The sequence below is a fragment of the Lotus japonicus genome, chromosome 1 (assembly GCF_012489685.1).
Source record: "Lotus japonicus ecotype B-129 chromosome 1, LjGifu_v1.2".
Classification (NCBI taxonomy): domain Eukaryota; kingdom Viridiplantae; phylum Streptophyta; class Magnoliopsida; order Fabales; family Fabaceae; genus Lotus; species Lotus japonicus.
The window spans coordinates 134,581,233-134,601,727 of NC_080041.1; the positions used below are offsets into that span (position 1 = coordinate 134,581,233).

Consider the following 20,495-nt stretch of genomic DNA (forward strand, 5'->3'; position numbering starts at 1 on the left):
CATTTTAATTTATTTTCTGTTTTAAAATTTAATATCTCTTTATTTTCCAATGCATAAAAAATTAAGGTTTTTGTTTTCGGATGTATAAAAAAAAGTTAAGGTTTTTTTTATTTAATTATTTTGTTGAGTTTAAGAAACTATTTGTTATTAAACTAGTGTTTTTTTTTGTAACAAAAAAGAAACTAGTATTATATCTATTGTATTTGATACATCAATTAATTATGAACGTGATTATGCGAGTTCATTTTCAGTTATTATTTTTGAAATTATAAGTTATTTATGTTTTAATTTTTTTAAAAGTTGTTCTCTATATGTGTTCAGGGAACACGTGTCAATAGACTGATGCAATATCTTAGATAAATAGGGAAAACCTTTTAAAATTTTAATGGAATATAATCTCAGCACTACATATTTTATTTTTATATATATTGTAGATAATGAGAAAGAATAAAAGGATAAATCAGAGGATTCATGTAAATATGTATTAAATTAGGCTTGAGACTTTTCCTAATTTAAAGAGATAATGAAAACAGTTTCAAGATTTGTTTTGAAAAGATAAATAAAATAAAATAAAATCAAAATTTTCCTTAATTTTAAGATTTAAAATCAAAATAAAAGATTTAAAATCAAAATAGAATCAAGAGACAAGTCTGACGCGTCTTTGATAACGCGTGACAGACACGCTTGCTTCATTCTTACGCAGAGACGTTATTATAAAACAAACACTCGAGCAGTTGAGTTTCGAAGAAAGAAAATATAGCGGTTGGAACTTGGAGATGGCGCGAACAAGAATCAGAGAAAGCGTTGGCTTGTTCATGGCTTCTGGTGGAGAGAGAGAGAGAGAGAGAGAGAGAGAGAGAGAGAGAGAGAGAGAGAGAGGGGTAACGCTCTTCCTCTTTCTTTCTGTGAGGGAAAGCGTTGTTTGGCTTTTGATTTAGGGTTTCTATTTTCCTCTCTTCCTTTCTTCTTTCTGCCTGATTATGGATTCTTCAAATTTCTTCTTGGCTTTTCTGATTTAGGGTTTCTCTCCGCGAGAATACCAATATCAATTACGGACTCTTGTTGCCACTGTCCCTGTCCCTGTTTTTTACATTTTCGGGTGATGGTGGTTTGAGGGCTGGGCCTAACGGCTTCCCCTTTCTGAGTATGCAAGTCCCTAAAAGGATATGGTTGAGATGACCCTTAAGTCGCGAGAATGATAATTTTGATTACCGACCCTTGTTGCCTTTGTCGCTGTCCGTGCATTTTATATTTTCAGATGATGGTAATTTGAAGGCTGGGCCTTCTTGGGGTGCCTAAAGGCTTCCCCTTTCTGAGTTTGCAAGTCCCTAAAACGATATGATGAGTATGTCCCGAGAATGGTAATTTCGATTGCGGACCTGTTGCCTTTGTCGCTGTCCCTTTCGGATGATGAATATGTCCCTTAAGTCCCGAGAATGCTAATTTCGATTGCTGACCCATGTTGCCTTTGCCGCTGTCCCTTTTCGGATGATGAATATGTCCCTTAAGTCCCGAGAATGGTAATTTCGATTGCCGACCCTTGTTGCCTTTGTCGATGTCCCTATTCGGATGATGAATATGTCCCTTAAGTCCCGAGAATGCTAATTTCGATTATGGACCCTTGTTGCCTTTGTCGCTGTCCCTACATTTTAATAGCAATGACCCTAAAGTCCCGAGAATGGTAATTATGATTGCGGACCCATATTGCCTTTGACGCTGTCCCTTTCCGAATGATGGTAATTTGAGGGCTAAGCCTTCTTGGGGTGCCTAAAGGCTGACCCTTTATGAGTTTGCAAGACCCTAAAATGAGATGGTTAATAATAATGTCCCGAAAGTCCTGAGAATGGTAATTATGATTGCGGGCCCATATTGCCTTTGACGCTGTCCCTTTCCGGATGATGGTAATTTGACGGCTAAGCCTTCTTGGGGTCCCTAAAGGGTTGACCCTTTCTGAGTTTGCAAGTCCCGAAAATAAGATGGTTAATAACGATGACCCTAAAGTCCTGAGAATGTTAATTTCGATTGTGGAACCTTGTTGCTATTGTCACTGTCCCTTTTCGGATCATCGAATGATGGTAATTTGAGGGCTAAGCCTTCTTGACGTGCCTAAAGGTTTCATCTTTCTGAGTTTGCAAGTCTCTAAAATTAGATGGTTAATCATGTTGGCTAAAATAGTGGACCCTTGTTGCCTTTATCTTTTGGGATGATGATAATTTGAGGGATGACCCTTCATGAGGGATCCAAACGAATAATGAATGACATTTAACATTTGACGAAAATTGAGTCCCTAATTGACGGAAATAATTGATGCAAGTCTCTAAAATGAGACGGTTTTTAAATCTTGATAATCAATGGTACTTAACCATTCGTGCATTCCGGTGGTGATTGCTATGATCTTTTTGTGGGTGATATGATTCTGGAAGTTTTGTATCATGAGGGAAAAGTAGACTGATGGACTTGCCTGCTTATATTGTGGACCTTCTCTTTCTTGATTTTTTTTATTCTGTTGTGTGCCTTTTGGTGTTGATAACTGTGTAATGAGTTGAAACTAGATAGTTAAACTAGATGGTTGAATTTCCCTTTGTAACTACTTGAATTTGTATGAGTTGGTTGATTTTCTGTGTTGCTCTAGAGGAAGGAGAAGAGATAGTTATTAACTTTAACTCAGACCCAATGATGTTTATGCTCCTTTAATCAATTCACAGTATGTATATATAATTAGCAATCTTGCCCCATTGCCCTTAATTAGAAGTTTGATGGTCTTTTGGTGTTGATAACTGGATAATGAATAGGTCATATACTCAGTACAGAAGTGATTTTGCCTCATTATTCAAGCTCTGAAATAAGGGGGATCTGGACTGGTGTTTAGAACAAGTCAAGCAATGCAAAAGAGTTATTTTGTCTAGTGCTGCACTATTTTTGCTCAACTGATCCATCTGCTATGTTGTCAACATGATGGCTAAAGTCTTGCGTTCCACTTGTTGCTTGAAATTTGGTGAATATTTAGTTGTATTTTTTCTCCTCTAATGCTTTGCCCCATATTCACATTTTGCAGATACTTTAAAATGTGGAATTGCCAGAGCAGTTCCTCTTCACGGAGGAGGATTTCATGCGATATGATGAGTAAGTTGATTGAAGAACTATGATTACATTTCTCCCTCAAAGCAATTAACTTGCTTTAATTTCCTCACCGTGTCGTAAATTTGTTTGTGCAAAATAAGGATCTTCTGACAGATGAACAACTCCTGTATCATACATAAAGGACAAGTAACCCTGTGCCTTAATTGAATTTTGTGCACATTATGGAATCTCGGCCTAGCAATTTATGGATTATGCAGTACAATCCCTTGTTATAGAGAAAGATATGTTGGCATGTGTTTTATCTTTAAAATTTCTTTCCTTAAGGAAGTTATGATTCTGAACTAAACAGATCTTTCTATTTCGTTTATTTGTATATGATCGTTATCAATTACTCAAGTTACTATAAACTATAATGGGTTTACAATCTCTGTTATATCAATATTGTAGAATTTAGGTAATGAAGCATGACTTAAATGTGAAAGATAACTACATTTTATTAGTGTGTGGAATTATGTTATTGAGTTTCTGTTCTGATTCTTTTACCTTTCATTTCTAATATCCTTATCTGCCACATCAATTTTTCACTGTTTATAAGCCACATATAGGTTCAGACATTTCCTAACTCCCTTCTTTATTATGTTAATCTTAATATATATATAAAAAATCCCTTTAGATCACCAGATACCATGTTCGATGAATCCCCTAGATTTGTGCCACACATTGATGATCCTGCAATTGCTTCCCTGACTAGCTACTACTCCAAGGTTTTCCCAGTTGGGTAAGAGATTTAGTTCTGTAACTCATTTTCTCTTCTAGTGCATTACATATACACATTATCATAAATCTTGATTTTGCATTAGGTCAGCCATTTTCCACCAGGATACAGGCAAGAACGAGTGGTGGGATTAGGCTTGAATGAAGAAGAGCTGAAGAGGAACCCGGTAAGACAATGCTCTTATTGTGCTATTTGATGGTTATTTGCCTTTAACTATATGGAATTGGATTTTGTACATGATCTTATAGCCTGAATATAATAATTTAGCCAGTAGTTAATATAGGTTGTTACTTTTGTAGGTCCTCACGGATATATTTTACAAGATTTAAATATGAACCCCACACTCCCATTTGAAGATAAACATCATCACTAATGTGGTAAAAACACTTTCCCTATATCTTAACTTTGTTGCTTGAAACTATTGCAAGTAATGCATGCTATTATTTGCTTGCATTAGTAGGACATATATTTTTGCTATCCTTGAATTTTAATTTGATTTAATCTCATGTTATCTAATTTTATCATGTTAACGGTTAAATCTTAGGGTTTAGTTGTTAAAGTTTTGAGTTTAGCATCCTGCCATGAGAAATTTCAGATAAAAACCACACTATATATTGATGATACCATTAAAATTACCGGTTATGACATACATGCTGATTGTATTTCTAAAACAGAGATAATGGATCATCATATAGTTACTACTCCTTTTTTATCACTATATTGAGACTTACATAACCTAGAATAAAATTGACTTTCCTTGTTTAACAAAACTAGACTGCTTCTCACTAGATTAGCTGATTTAAATCACTCTATATGGAATTGGCAACTCTGGGATTGACTATAGTTTCAAGTGTCAAGCTATCCTGCACAAAACTTATTTATTTTTCTGATCCAAAAGACTATGCTTCTGGGGCTAAAATTGTGTCCATGTTCTTGTTTAGCATGTATCTCAGCCATTTAAAATGTGAAAATTGAATATCCCCGTCAGGTCAGTGTTGATTATATAACAAAGCCTCTTAATGTTTTCAAGGAGATGTCCAGGATACTCAAGCCAGGTGGACTGGCCATAAGGAGGTGATAAAATCTTGTCAAATTTTTATTTGGAGTCACTTCAAATTAGCAGTTTTATAAAATCTAGTATCGAATCTGTATAAACTAAGTAAATCCATCCTCAGAGCTTTTCTGGACTCTTCTAACAATCCAGTACCGAGAATCGATACTCCATGTTAAGAAATCATGTTTAGAAAATACCTAGATTCTTGTAGCAGAAGAGGAAAGAACAAAGAAAAGAAGGCTTCACAAGTAGGCTGAAGTGCCAGACATATGCATAATGCATGTAAAATGTTGTTTCCCGAATGGATGCCGACATCCTTCAAGGATAAAAAATATTTGAACTCTGACGAGTTCGACTCTTAATCGACATACGAGTTTTCTGACAGTTTTTGACTGTCAGAAATGCGCATTGCCACAAAAACAGACATTGGAAACGACAATCCGGAATGTATTTTCAAAAATACGTTCCGGGATTTAGTTCTCAATAACGTTTCTTTTTAACTTAATACATTACTAATGGTCAATTTTATATCATGTTCGGATGACTTTTATCCATTTAAATTTTTAGGGTTTATGTGATACTAAATATCTTAATTTAGTGAAAATTTAATAATATAAAATCGGATTTTATACAAATAATACTATAATAGTGGGGAAAATAGAGGAACTAAACTTGTGCACAAAATTGTTGAACCAAGCGTATATAACAAGGATTACTCATTGTAAGTTCTTCAAGTTTATATGACAATAATATCATGTTATTGCTATAATTTAAGTGTGTGTTTTAATGTTCAAATGATGAGTACATGTTGAATTTACTCTAAAATGAGTTTATTTGTGTCTTTTTAAAAACTTTTTATTTTTCATTTTCCAACATTTATTCATGAATAGATGCAAATAACATACAATGTACATTATCACACCATTAAGTGTGTTAAGGATATTAAGAGAGCACTAATGTCTTGTTTGGATGAAGTACCCTTAGGCATATAGTAACATAATTTTGGCATTTCAAATTGCCACACTATTAGGAATTCCCCTGCCAGTTAGTCCACCTTGACTTGTAGGATAAAGCAAAGTATACGGCATCTTAACAGGTCCAACTCTGTTTTTGAGTCCAACATCATCGTTCATTGTCAAGATTCTTTCCTCAATTTCTGCAAGTTTCTTTCCAAACTTGTCAAAAGCTTCCAATGGCTCTGCATCACATGTCCAGTGATGAGTGTCTCTCTGTCCAAGGTACACCTCATCAGAAGAATGCTTAGACAGTATTTCAATGAGTGAGATGCCAATAAGAGTCTGCAACTGTGCCGTGATTGTTCTCAGAAAAGCCTTATCAGGATTTGCCACAAGTTCATCATGTTCTGGAGTTCCTTCCTCAGGCATGAATCTTCTGCTTATAGTTGGACGGTTTGGGAGGTAACCTATGTTAGAAAAATAAAATATGAGTAGATGGATTGAACAACTAATGTGTCCTGGATCAACCACTGCCTTAAAAACAAAAATTCTGATAAGCCAAAGATGCAACTGATGTCAATGTGCGGGGGCCCAAAATTTTCTGTCCCTGTTTGGTTGTTCTCTTCCAAGTTGCACCAATCAAATAATGACATGTCATTTCAAAACCAATTTTTATATTCATGTCTACATGACATTCCTCATTTGATTATTTTTCTTGTGGCATCAGTCAAATTGTGCCGTGTCATTTAAAAACTAATTTTCATACTCATGTATACATGACATTATTTGATTGTTGAGACAGAGAAGTGAACACCAACCGACCGTCTATCTTTGTCTAAAAATCTTGTCCTATGTATAAGTGTGGTTACAACAGCTACTATAAACGAAAAATAATTAGTATGAAAATAATTTGAATGCTATTATTCAAATAACCTGCATACGGGTATTGTCCAAAGTTGGTGGCTGCATGCAGAGCTGAAGCAACCCATATAATAATAGTGCAAGATTCAATCAACTCTTCACGAGTTTGCATCTTTGGCCACCATGGCTCATCTTTTTTGTCACCGTGACCCTCTTCCCTTAGTTCCTTCCACCAAGACTGTAGTTCAGCATCTTCCTTCACTGTGTCATCTGTTTTGTAGTAAAAGGAGCAATAGTCCTGAACCCATGTCCTGATAGCAAACCAGATCTCTAACCCATCAACTGCATAAGGGTAATCCTCGATAAGTAGGCGAAGGCCATGCCTAGATGTTGGATCCTCAATAGCCATTCCTCTGAAAGAAGCGACCATTTATCAGCTCAAACATCAATGTTCCTTTCTCCTATTCTATTATGTAATGTGTCATGATAGAACTATGAAAAATTTAGGTTGTTGGGTGAATGGCTTTATATTATATTTCTAGCACACTCTCACGCGATATCCCATCTGGCTTCAATTGTGGACAATGCATAACAACACAAGCTCATGTTCTTTGTGCTTAAAATTAACTTTTAACTTGCATAATGGAGACAGCAAGCACTGTACTTTAAACCACTTGACTATAGAGATTCTGGTACTATGTTAAGAACTAACTATCACAAAGTCTCAAGGTTGTGTTTGGATATCTGTTAGCACATACTTCAAGGTAAAAGTGAACAAAACTCTTCTTTTGCATTGGAATGAAAGTTAGTTTACGTTGTACTCAACTATATTCAAACACACTAAATTATTGAGTGAAGACGCATGAATAGTTTTACACTATATTTCTAAACTCGGCAAGTAAGTTTCTGGTAATTAAAGCTCCTGCTATGCGCAGGGTTCGGAGAAGGGTCTGGCCATATGGTCTATTGTAGGCAGCCTTACCTAGGTTTTACACAAGAGGTTGTTTCCAAGAATTGAACTCATGGCATCAGTACATGGCAACAACCTTTTACCATTGTGCCAAGGCTCCCCTTCTAAATCGGACAGATTGGACTAGTTAATGTTATCCGGATTTCAACCATGTTCAGAGTAAATCAAATAATTTTTTGAAGTTAACCAAGCATCCCCACATTCGGTAGCTGAGTCTAATCCCTCGTCTCACTATAAGCCTACTAAGCGCTAAGATGCTGACCAATAAGATTTTGCATTTGTGGTTTACCTCTTTAGAAGATCTGCAGGCAGTGCTTGCTCTGGGAAAATCCAATTCTTATAAAGCACAGATGACATCTCCATGGAATACTTTGATGGAAAAACTGTTGTCTCCACAAAGCCACCTGCATTGATGAGGATTTGCCGGGCAAGTGCATTTATATTCATGGTGTCACGAAAGTGAGGGTGCAATAGTTTATGAACAGGGTGAAGCACACTAAGCTGTCTACTTGCAGCAATAACAAATGGCTCAATCACTGCATGAGTATGCAACCTGTGATACATGAAAGGTATTAAAATATTTCAGCAATAGATTTAAGTCTGTGTTTGTTTTCTTTGATAGAGTTATAGCATGTTAGGATCAGTTTTTCTTTCCCCAGAATCAATTCTAAAACCTAGAAGATGTTTCTCCCTAAAATTGAGCCTGGCTCAGAATCAATTGTATAAGGATTTCCAAACATGCACTTATACCAGTGGGTGATAAGTTGATGATAGCCTGAGTCATTTACTGCTACATAAGCTTTAGCCAACTGCCATATGGAACTTTCAACACCATTTTCTGCAGGTAGGTAAACTTTACTAATGGCCCCATGTTGATCTTCTCCAGGATGTGGCAAGCTCAATTCAATGGCTAGTGGCTTTAAAGTCCCATCATTTTGCAAGAAGAGAATTGTTCTGCTGGCATAAGTCTTTGTAGAAGTGGAGTTTATCCTCCTCAAGTATGGCATCAGTGCATCATGGTGATCTAATATGAACAACTTCTTTTCTCTAATTGCCTATTCCACCAAATACAAGTAAATAGTATGAATCAGAATGTTAGAAATTAAAAAATTAACTAACTTTGAAGCTACAAAGCTGTCACAAAATTCACATAAAATTTTATCATCAAAATAATAATATCATTGCCTCATCTACTGTGAGCCCTTTCAGGTTGCCCTGGATGTGTTCTTTCCTTATCTTACTGGCTTGATCACCATATACTTCAGGATCTAGTTTACTTGCTGGTGGGAATTCCTGCAATTTGTTTAGGATAATTGTGAGGAGGAAATAGATAAAGTTTAGGTAAAGAAAAATTGATCATTATAACAAACATTATATATTGTAGTTGAATTCAATTGATTATGATTAGTCAATGCTAAAATCACTTAGGCTTACTTGGAGGCAGCTTATTATGACAGGATTTACACCAGCCAACATCTCTCTAGAAAACTCTTCATCAGTTCTCCATGCTGACTTATCCTCTGCTCCAAATCATTAAGAATATCATTATCACTAAGACATGGTTTAACAAAATGCATGACCTTTTTTAGGTATTTATGCAAGGTAACATTTTAAGGCACGTGCGTGACTCTAAACTAGGTGTTTTGGATAAAGAGCTTAATTAAACACTTGTAGCATTTCGCTATGAGTTAATTTGAGAAACTTGTTGAATTAAACTCAAAATATGTTGTAGGTATATATGAAGTGCTTATTCATAATAGCTTATGGTTAGGTCATAACCATTTTCATAAACTCTCCCGTAGACTTTTATAAGTGATTATTCTGAAAGATAAAATCAAATAAGCCCTCCTAAACGAGGTAAAAATTGTACCTTTAATCACTTGAGGCACGGGAAATTTGAGGAACCTTTCACCATCGGTTCGGAGAATTTCTTTGAGCAGCTCTGCAGGGATGTTATCCCTAATTACCTTAATTACACCCTCAGGCACCTTAATCCCACCTTCATAGAGTTTAAGTACATCCTCAAAGCTATCAAACTCATCAGGGGTGCTATTGAATAGAGACTCCAGCTCAGGTTTGAGAACTTGAACTATGGATTTGAGTCCATTAGCAAGAAAGTCTGCCAATTTCAAGTGACCAAATCTTTCATCCCTTGGAACATAGATGTCTAAGGTCATGACAGGGTTCAATCTGCTCTCACTATTAGCATCTGGTAAGATAACAACATAATAAAGAAACTTTCAGAAATATAACGTAAAACATATTCACATGTCCTTAACCAACAGCTTAAGCCTTTAGGATAGTCAGTTCATGACATGGTATTAGAGTTTAACCTGATTTTGCGGGTGGTCTACCGGTTCTACCTCTCCGAGGGTAGGGATACTCAGTGGACCCTCCTAGAACTGGACGAGCATATTGTGGACCCTTATCTGGATCCCCCAAATCATTGTAATATGCATAATCATATACTCTATCCCACTCTTGCAGTTCCCCTCTTCCATCTCCTCTTAAACTCTCTAGTTCTTCTTCTCTGTACTTAAGAAGGGGCACTGGTGTTTCACTTGGAAGGTATGACTGCAACACATTAAAAACTTCATAATGTAACTAGCAATATACAGCTTACAAAAGATAGTTAACATAGCTTAAAGTTCTTGCATAATGTTAATGGATTGTTCAATTCAGAGTAAAATCAATTTTGGATGACAAAATAAATGTATGAGAATCATTTTGAAGAAATTATTTCAGTCCAAAAATCAATTCTGCTAGAAGTTAGAGATTAGTTTCTGCGTTGAACATAATCCTGAGATTTTACAAGTGGATTTCCACTATTACCCTAAAATGTCATTTTTTCATAAATGTATTCAAACTTATATTAATTCACTGCCAACTCACTTTTACTACATTCAATTTTATCTAAACTCAATGGAGATAACACTGATTCAAACACCCTGAGATTATTTGACCCTACAAGTAAGTCAGACAGCCTTGTATGTTAATAGCTATGTGTGTTTGTGTTTTTACCTTGTTACTGAAGAAAATGCGATCCTTTTCATATTTATGTGCAGGGTATACCCAAGAGTTGCAAATAAAGTGAATGACACCTTGGCCTGGAACATCTTCAAGTGTCAAGCTTCTTAGGTAAAACTCACTGTGGTGATTATTTCTTATCAAAAATGCTCCTGGTGTGCCTATATCTTCTTCCCAATCAAATGTAACCTTGAATGCTGATTCGCCTGCTGTCAAGGGTGTGATTGTGGTAATCCAGTCTTCCAGATATGCAGGCTTCCCAAGTTTTCCTTTCATGCCATTCCCTTAAAAAATTATTCAGGTTCAATGGTAAATAAAACTTCATGCAGGGAAAGCAGACTCTAATTAGTTTACTGAAAAATACTAGCAACACCACTTTAACACTTACTACTTTCTAACACACTTTTTAGCGGAACCAATATAAATTTAAAATTAGTGGGACTCACATGAGTTTTAATAAATTAATGAGAATGTTGAAAACAAAGTGTTAACTGAGGGTTGCTTTTGACCAAAAAAGAAAAAGGGTTGCTGACACTTTTTAATTTACTATTAGTCTCTTTGAGGTTGTCTAAATCACTCAATGTAAGTATTAGATAAAATCATAGGTGACCCAATAATATTTTAACATGTGTCGTGAGTTAGAATTTTATAGGATACATTTAAAATATTATTTTACTAGTTTTCCGATGAAGCAAAAAAAAAATATTATTTTACTGAATAAGTTAGATGATTTACACAACATAAATTTGTGTGTAAAGAAAATAAATAAATAAATCACTTGAAATTTATACAGATGACATTGGACTCTAGAGATGACATCAATTAAATTAAATAAGTGGCCAATATAGTTAGGATAGTTTATAATAAAGTTTTGTCCTTGAAGTTTTTATCATTATTTTTAATTGACATGAAATTAGTCCTGTTTTTTTTACGGTGCCCACTAGGGTGGACCATTTATTAAATTGGTCCACCGGTGCACCAAGGTTATTTTGGTAATCTACAAATATTAAAAACTAAAAATATATAAAAATAGAGATGTTGAGGTTCCACCATGAGTCCAGATTCATTGAACAACCTCCATTGAACCCAGATTACCCAGTTTGCTCAACTCCAGATTTATCTTTATGTACTAATTAACAATAACACATGAGTCCATGACATTCAAAATTAAAGACAAAAACATAACAAAATCTGATAGGAGTTTTTTCTCTTCTAGGTGGTCGTCAGAACCATTGCAAACTACAAAAGAGGTCTCCAAGATTTATCTTGTTGTACACATTCAAATAAAAATGATCTCATCTTACTATCCCATTTACAGATCCAAGGCGTTGAAGAGAAAAAAAATAAAACTTACAACTCAAATCAAAAAATTTACAACTCAATTCACAACTTTTACAACTGAAATCATAAAATTTACAATAGAAGATGAGGGGGTTGGATTCGCTCTGATCTACTGCTTACAAGAGATGTGGTGGTACCTCCGATCCGTTAGGCTTCTTGCATGTGCCTTACAGTTCCGTTCGGACGGCAACACCTCTTCGATCTGGTTGTTCCGGCGGCAGATCCGCTCTGATTTGATGGTTGGCAACACGAAACACACCGATTCGCTCTGATCTGAAGGTTTTGTGAGTGAAAAACCGAAGGAAGAAGAAAAGGGAGCGAGAAAGATGGCCGACGACATGAGATCAGAGCGTAACGGAAGAAGAAGGGGATCGAGTGAGGAAGAGAAAGATGTGGATCGAGTAAAGCAGGGGAAGAGGATCGCGTTTGAGAAGTGTTGAAGCTTTGATCGTGGATGAGAGAACTGATCTGAGAGAGGGGAACTGATAGATAGGATGCGGCTGAGGGAGAAAGAGGAAGAGAGAGAGCAGTTGGCTGATTTTAGGGTTGGAAGGTTTTACGTTTATACCCTTTATTCATCAATTTAATCCTAACCATCCATGTGTAGAATATTTTAAGAATCTTGAATCTAACGGTTTTTAAGCATTGGTGCACCGATGGACCAGTTTTAAAAAGGAGCACCCTAGTGGGCACCTTTTTTTACAATCAGGATCTTGACTAGTGAAGAAGTTGAGCCATGGTGGGTCTGCTTGTATTTTTTATTTAAATGTATAAACTTTTTCGTCCGTACAACATGAAGTGGCATGAAAACTCCAATGAAAGTTGACCTGCAGTTTTGACCCAACAGGATGTTATTGACCTATGTGTCTACGCACATTGGTTATCTATTTTACACTTTCCGACCAAATAGTCTCATGACTGTTTGGTTTTTAGATTGACTCAACATGAATTGGAATGCTTCTTCTATAGCTTTTGATGAAAAAAAAAACTTATAGAGGAGGAAAAATTAGAAACTGAAGATCTGCTTTCATAGAGGTAGAGAATAAACAATGAAGGAAGTAAAAGGTCATGCAATCATGGTTATATATTAGTATTGTTATCTAGACCAAACACAATAAGACAAATTTTCACTTTCACTATGTCAAATAATTAACCTAATGAGAACAAACTCAACAAAGTGAGTAACACATTGAGACAAAGAATGACTTTGGATTAGTGGTGTTTATCACACACAAAAAAAACTTTGAATTAGTTGTGACACACAATCATAATCAGGTATGTACTATGTAGCTCCAAAAAACACATTTTATAACTTATTCTCATAAGTGATTATGAGACTTTCCACCGTAAAATTAAGAAATGTACAAAGAAAAACCACAATTAACTAGAGAAATGCTTACCAGGATCTTGTTGAACAGCACTTATGAGCTGGAGAGAAACCCGTTTGCCCACAACCTCATGAAGACGATCAAGAAAGGATGCACTCAAAGCATTGAAATCCAGAACATTTTTCTTCATCAACACCACTGTCCCTCTGATGCTATGGCTCTTGGCATTCACCTTGTTGTTAAGCATCTCCATTGTTCCTAGCTTCTTTGAGAAGCAGAGCACAATTGGAACTAAATTTGTCTAGCTATGAAAGAAATAAGGATTAAATGCTTGTGGTGTGAAATAGTACTACTCTGAAATGTGAATACTGAAGTTACGTATTTAACTATTTATAGACAAAAGAGAATTTATTAACCTGGGTCTACCATACAAGTAAGCAATTGTGAAATATTAATTTCTGCTGTTATTGTTTGCAATTTTGCATGTTGATTTGCTTGACAAGTTATATAGTTCTAATTTAATGTATAGTCGGGCTTCAGTTCTCAATCAATGTCACTCTCATAAATGACTTAGTGGGCATAACCTTTTCTTTTGGGCCAAGTCATAGAATCTCAAACTCCATCTGCATCACTTGTTCCGCCTCCAACATTAAATTTTTAGGTGACTAATTCTCTGATAACATGTGTTCACACAAAGTTGTAAGAGATTTTCATTTTCATAGTTGAGAATCAAACTTCTAGCTTTATAGTTAAAGGATGAGGCGAACAAATATTATTACTATTATTTTTTTGTATTCTTTCATTGAAAAAAAGAATAAAGAAAACACCAAAATTAGGAATTGGTAGTTGTTCATTAATGTTCTCTTTATTCATTTTTCATCTCCATTTGCAATTGTCACATACACTTTACACCAAAATTAGGAATTGGTAGTTGTTCATTAATAGCGGTCACTATTTCAGTATCAGCTCATTTATATTCTAGCTACTTGATTTTTGCCAAACACAAACTCTATTCAAAATTAATTTTGATACTTGGAAACACGGCATGCTCTCGAAATGTTTGTTACGTGTAAAAGTGTGTTTGGACTTGATCCAAAAAAACCTTCATCAATGAGGATTTCAATGAGTGTTCATTTATGCTAATGAATGAACACTCATTGAAATTACTAAGGGCCCGTTTGGTGCGACGTATAGTATAAGGCCTGATAGTATAAAACCTTATAGTATTAGGCCTGATAGTATAAGCCCTGATAACTTTCTTATACTATCCAGCGTTTGGTCATACTCTGTATAATTTACAATATCATTTAAATTAATGCAATTTTATGTTTAGTGAAATATTGAATAATGATATAATAAAAATCAAATATGGAGGTGATTATAACGGTGGTGGCGGTGGTGATGGAAGTGGTGGTAGGTTGGTGGTGGTGGTGGCAATGGTGGTAGATTGGTGTTGGTGGCGGTGGTGGTGACAGTGGAGATAAGTTGGTGGTGGTGGTGGCAGCGATGGTGGTTGTGGTGGTGGCGATGATAGGGTGGTGATGGTGGTGGTAAGGCGGTGGCGGCTGCGGTAGGTGGCGGCTATGGTGGAGGGTGGACGCAATGGTGGTGGTGGTGGTGATAGGGTGGTGGTTGTGGTGTCGGTGGTGGCGACGATTATGGTGGTGGTGGTTTCGGTGGTGACGGTAGGGCGGTGGTGGCGACGGTGGCAGCGATGGTGGTTGTGGTGTTGGCGACGATAGTGTGGTGGTGGTGATAAGGCGGTGGCGGCTGCAGTAGCGCGGCGACGACAGTGGAGGGTGGAGGCAATGGTGGTGGTGGTGGCGATAGGGTGGCGGTTGTGGTGTCGGTGGTGGCGACATTATGGTGGTGGTGGCGATAGGGTGGTGGTTGTGGTGTCGGTGGTGGTGGCGGCAACACCGGTGGTGGCGGCGGCGGTGGCAGCGATGGTGGTTGTGGTGTTGGCGACGATAGGGTGGCGGTGGCGGCTGCAGTAGCGTGGCGGCAACGGTGGAGGGTGGAGGCAATAGTGATAGTGGTGGCGATAGGGTGGTGGTTGTGGTGTCGGTGGCGGCAATAGAGTGGTGGCGGCGATTATGGTGGTGGTGGCGATATGGTGGTGGTTGTGGTGTCGGTGGTGGCGGTAGGGCGGCGGTGGTGGTGGTGACGGTTGGGCGGCGGTGGTGATCGGGTGGTGGCGGCAACACCCGGTGGTGGTGCCAATGGTGGTGTAAGTTGGCAGCAATGGAGGTGGTAGTGATGGTGACTTATACGTCACAACCTTATCATGTCTTATCCATCACTCACATGATGGATTAAATAATACGTCATTTTAACGTATAAGGGGACTTTGATGGATAAGCTTATACAATACAATGTCATCACCAAACAATGGATAAACTCATAATGTATTGTATAAGCTTATACTATCATGCCTAATACGGCGTGCCAAACGAGCCCTAAGACTTCTCAAGTACATTAGATTAACATTTCATCTCACCAACCACCTTCCAAAAATAGTCCCATGCAAACTCAAAGATGTAATCAGCCTTTTTTTTTGTTAGATCAAGCAACTTCCCATGCAAACTCTTCCTAGTTTCATAGTACATAATCTTCTCACCCTTCAGAAATTGAGAAAGTAAAACAGCTACAATAAGATAATAAATAGAATACAACATGAAGGCTTTAGCTTAAAGAACTCTATATGATTTGAGCAATATGAAGCAGAGAGTGCCATCTGCTAGTGAGAATATTATCCAGGACAATCCAATTATCACTTTCACAAACCATGATGGCTATGGCCAAGCCCATATGCATCCATATAACCAGCGCCATGGTCGTGAGCATCACCATGGTGATCATGCCCATGACCATGACTGTGATGGTGAAGATGATCATGATCATGACCATTACTTTTTGCTTCATCAAACATCTCCTGTATGTGGTCTGGGATGGGCTCTTGCTCAACTTTCCTCACAGTCTTTGGTAGCGACAAGACAAACTGAGAAATTTTTTCAGCTATCTCAACTGCTACATCCTCCTGAGATTGCAGCAAATTGAATTAATTCCCTCAGAAAAGGGCAAAGAGCATTCACATCATGTGGTAAAATGGTGATTTATGTGATATAGAAAAACATTTTTTTTGTAAAATGGCAAAGGACAATACAAGAACATTATCAGGAGGAAGGGGCAAGATTTCTCAGCTTTCATTGATTGAAATTTGAAAACTTTAAGCAAAGCCAAAAACAAAGTTCATCAGCACGGTAAGTTATTTTGTCCCCATCTCTAAAATATCCTACTTGAACATCCTCTTCCCTTCTCTTCCCAAAGAAACCAAGATCATTCTCGGAATATAAATAAATCTACTAACTGGAAAGACATACGTAGTTCTTATTTTTCATGTAGCTAAGTTCCACAAGGTTTTATGGTTACATTCAATTCAATATTCCATTTCACAAGACAGTTGTATTCAAGATAAAATTCCACAGAGAGAAGCTTATGTCCTCACTCTATCTAATTGTACAATCCAGTATCCACTACAGGAGAGTAACATGATCAATTAAGTAATTTCCTATAATTAATTCATTAGTAAATGATTTTTGTAGCTGGTGATACCTAGCCTCTTTCAGGAAGCACTGATGCTGAATCTGTTCCTAGAGAGGGTTTCAATATCCTATCAAGAACCATAGTATATACACAGTACTTAAATAGAAAATTCACTATAAGGGAACACTACAGAAATTATATTGGGCGAACATAAAAAAGAATAATAACTTAGTTTTGAATTTTAGTATCACATTTTGATTATTGTACCACGCAGATCCGGATGGACCAAATTCAACCACAATATGTCCTGTACTACTTTAATTTATCACATATCTAGTCATTAGTAATAAAAAAGGATTTGACTCTTTTAAAGTGAGGGAGCACACTTTAGATGATACAGTGCAAAGATAAGTAGATAACTGTTATTGAAAATTCAACAAGTAAGATTGTGATAAAACACGCACATGCATAATAAACTATAAAATTGTTAAAATTTCAACCATTTATTTTCCAATCAATGGTTATACTTCGAGCTTTATCCTCTGAAGTATACCCTCTCGGTCCCTCACTGTAGAGAAGACAAATCCAAAAGAAAAAAGAAAGTTTTTTAACACAAAAGGTTGTTGTTGGAAAGACTTCTCCGTTGTAACATATATCAAGCAAACTTGTAGGCTTGTGTATGACAGTATTTTATAAGCATGTGCAAATCCAATGAAAACCTCACAAAGAATAGGAGAGGACTAGTGATGTCATGCAGATCTTTGAAATGCAAAGCAGTACAAACTTCTTTAGAACTTCAAAATTCAAATCAGCGAACACTATGCAGATATACAGGGAAGAGGTTCGCATGTGTTGAATTGGTAGTTATAGAAATGGATTCTTCCTTTGCTAGACTAGTTAAAATGGAGCATATTGTTCAAGCTTTAGCCTAGGTTAGGGAAAAATCACATAAACCGATTATGCAAAAAAAAAAACAGCTCAAATATATGCATAGCTTCTATACTAGGTGTACAGACCCCTTGAAAAGCTAATATTGATCTGATCGCAGGTTAAATAATTAAAAAGCTCAGTCAAAGTACAGCAAGCAAGAGTCTTAAAGAAAGTTTACATGAATGTAGGATGGTCACAAAATGACAAAATCGAATACTGAATTATTGCACTTAAGATCAACGTTTAAGAACAATAGCAGAAGCCAGCTCATTCACTTGGAGGAACCATAATTACTACAGAATTCCTAAATTCTTATAGTGTAATTCAGCCATGTGTTGGTAAAAGCACTTACATATAAGCTAATATGTCTATAGCTCATAGGTAGGTAAGGACACTTATTCATAAGCTACACTAATCTGAATAGCTTATGTAAATAAGCTCAAAACAACTTATAAACAACTTGCATAAGCATATATGTATAAAATGTTATAAGATAAAATCAAATAAGTTCTTCTAAACGCATAATCATGTACTAACCTGAGCCCACCGGCCTCCAGAATGAGTAACAATCGTCGCCTGAGGAAGTGCATCAGCAACCCGGTCTCCCTCCCGACTCCATTCTTCAGACCAACCAGCAGACCAGAGCACCTGCATTGGCAAGTCTTTCAATCCATCCGAACCACCCCACTCTGCAATGTCAAAGCTAGAATTCAAATTCTTCGCAACAGCCACAACCGCTCTCCTTCCATCCCTGCCCTTCAACAGCACCCTCTGTGCATCCGCATCCGAACCACCAATCCTCTTTGAACAGCACAAGTTCACCACCTTTGCATAAACCAAAGGAAACCCCAAAACAATTTCCCTTATCACAGGTAAATCCAGCACCCAGATGGGTAAGGCACCTACATTTGAAGGTGAAGTGTCAACAAGGGTCACACTTCTCACCAAAACCGGATTCTCAGAAACCCAATTAGCACTCAATCCTAAAGCTGTATCATGCAAAACCAAGTGAACAGGGGAAAGCCCCATTGTATCAATGACTTGCCCCAACACTCTTCCCATCTCTTGAGGACCGAAATCAACCGGCTTCTTCACCGTCCTCTTCGCCATCCGAGCTAGAACTTGTTCATACGGAATCTGACCAGTTTCCACCATTTGATCAAACGCCCAGAACAACCCCTTCTCCTGAATTTCACTGTACACATACCTAAACCTCCCTAAAACCCCATCCAACCCCTCAATTGATTCCTCCGTGGCCTTATCGGAAAACCCATTTCCGGGAAGGTCGATTGCGACCACGCGAACCCCCTTGGCGGGTAGAGACTGGAGAATTTGGCGGTAGGAGTATGAGCTGAGACCCTGGCCGTGAACAATGACCACGTTCTCCGATGCTGCTGGTGGTGTGGTGGGGCCATCTTCGACGGTGAAGACTTCGATGGGTGGTTGGTTAGGACGCGTCTGCACCTTGATGATGCGGCCTTGGGAGTAGTGCTGGCGGAGAGTGGACGGTAAGCTGAGGAACCAGGCTTTGCTGTCTTGTGGGGAGAGTGAAGAGGTGAAGACGAAGGTGAGGGTGATGAGAGAAACGGAAAGAGTAAAGTAGAACCAGAAAGAGAATGGTTCTGTTGTGTTTGAGGTTGAAGATGATGATGATGGTTTGGTCGGTGGAATCTGTGGGTGTTTAAGTTGGTGTGGTTTTTCTTCTTCTTCTTCTTCTTCTTCTGTTATGATCGCCATGATCACTCACTGTGCTTCTTCCAAGCGAGCTTAGCTGAGAAACACAGTCAAAAAGTTTCAAGGTTTAAAATCTAGATCAAGGGACAGCGAACTCTCGCATGGGAGAAAAAGTTGTGTCCTCTAAAGTGTAAACACGCATGGGATTAGAGCATATTTTTCCATTTCCAATAGGAGGTTGCTAAATCTAAATTTAAGCCATTTTTATAACTAATTTAACTAATTTATCACATTATTTTAACTAATTTATCCCTAAAAAAAACCTTCTTGATTGAATGAGGTTTAAAAAAAATCCCTAAAAAAGACTAATTTAAATAATAAAATTAATTTCTATTCAACAATTCTTTAAAACATCTTATTGCATAAATCTAGGGGATACAAATCCTCCATTGGTGGGGTAATTGAGCTACCATTAAGAACTCCTTGCATTGGTAGGACCACAAGGGAGAAAAAGATAAAATATTATTTCACAAAGTGCATGTTTTATTTTTAATTGAAAGTAATATTTGATACTTAATTTGAGATTTTCAATTTTCAATGCACATTCATCTAAGGAATGAATTTATTGGATTAGGTGAATGTGCTTCATATTTGTTTCCGTTTGCTCTAGAAACCGTACGACTCGAAGGTGTTGTAGATGATATTCACAATTATGCTTTTTAGTAGATACATGTGGTTAGCCAACACGACCTGATCTAGAAACGAGTCACCTTGGCGCAATTAGCAAAGTGTTCGATCAACGAGCCTGACAAAGGGTCGAGATGTGTACTAAGCATGACGGCTCAAAGTCAACCATGCGCTTGAAAGTTTCAATAAAAGGTCTTTCCAGTTACTTGCAGAGACACTGAACATGCATGTATGACCTATAAATACATGTTCTATAACATGCTAT

General features: G+C 37.2%; 2 protein-coding genes and 1 long non-coding RNA gene across 8 annotated transcripts; 1 reads left to right on the plus strand and 2 right to left on the minus strand.

Annotated features, from left to right (window-relative positions):
* The first annotated feature begins 608 nt into the window (after positions 1–608).
* On the plus strand, positions 609–7,987 carry LOC130731192 (uncharacterized). Of its 4 annotated transcripts, none has more exons than XR_009016589.1 (5): positions 613–3,123; positions 3,755–3,859; positions 3,942–4,022; positions 4,156–4,233; positions 7,663–7,987. It is a non-coding gene; the product is annotated as an uncharacterized LOC130731192 (long non-coding RNA). The 4 variants fall into 4 exon arrangements; XR_009016592.1 differs by having other exon boundaries at positions 3,947–4,022; XR_009016590.1 differs by having other exon boundaries at positions 609–3,859.
* On the minus strand, positions 5,763–13,849 carry LOC130731189 (probable linoleate 9S-lipoxygenase 5). Of its 3 annotated transcripts, XM_057583405.1 has the most exons (11): positions 13,466–13,603; positions 12,186–12,892; positions 10,719–11,008; positions 10,031–10,271; positions 9,568–9,906; positions 9,132–9,217; positions 8,883–8,990; positions 8,448–8,752; positions 7,987–8,250; positions 6,800–7,140; positions 5,763–6,333 (listed from the first exon to the last, which is right to left on the minus strand). In XM_057583405.1, exons 2-11 carry the CDS (start codon positions 12,403–12,405, stop codon positions 5,921–5,923), a joined length of 2,607 nt encoding a protein of 868 aa, XP_057439388.1. In that variant the 5' UTR covers positions 12,406–12,892; positions 13,466–13,603; the 3' UTR covers positions 5,763–5,920. The 3 variants fall into 3 exon arrangements, with proteins under 3 accessions (XP_057439388.1, XP_057439389.1, XP_057439390.1); XM_057583406.1 differs by lacking the exon at positions 12,186–12,892 and having other exon boundaries at positions 13,466–13,849; XM_057583407.1 differs by lacking the exon at positions 13,466–13,603 and having other exon boundaries at positions 12,203–12,327.
* A 2,081-nt stretch (positions 13,850–15,930) lies between these two features.
* LOC130731191 (protein AUXIN RESPONSE 4) lies at positions 15,931–19,767 on the minus strand. Its single transcript, XM_057583409.1, has 2 exons — positions 18,407–19,767; positions 15,931–16,433 (listed from the first exon to the last, which is right to left on the minus strand). Exons 1-2 carry the CDS (start codon positions 19,604–19,606, stop codon positions 16,173–16,175), a joined length of 1,461 nt encoding a protein of 486 aa, XP_057439392.1. The 5' UTR covers positions 19,607–19,767; the 3' UTR covers positions 15,931–16,172.
* Positions 19,768–20,495: the final 728 nt, after the last annotated feature.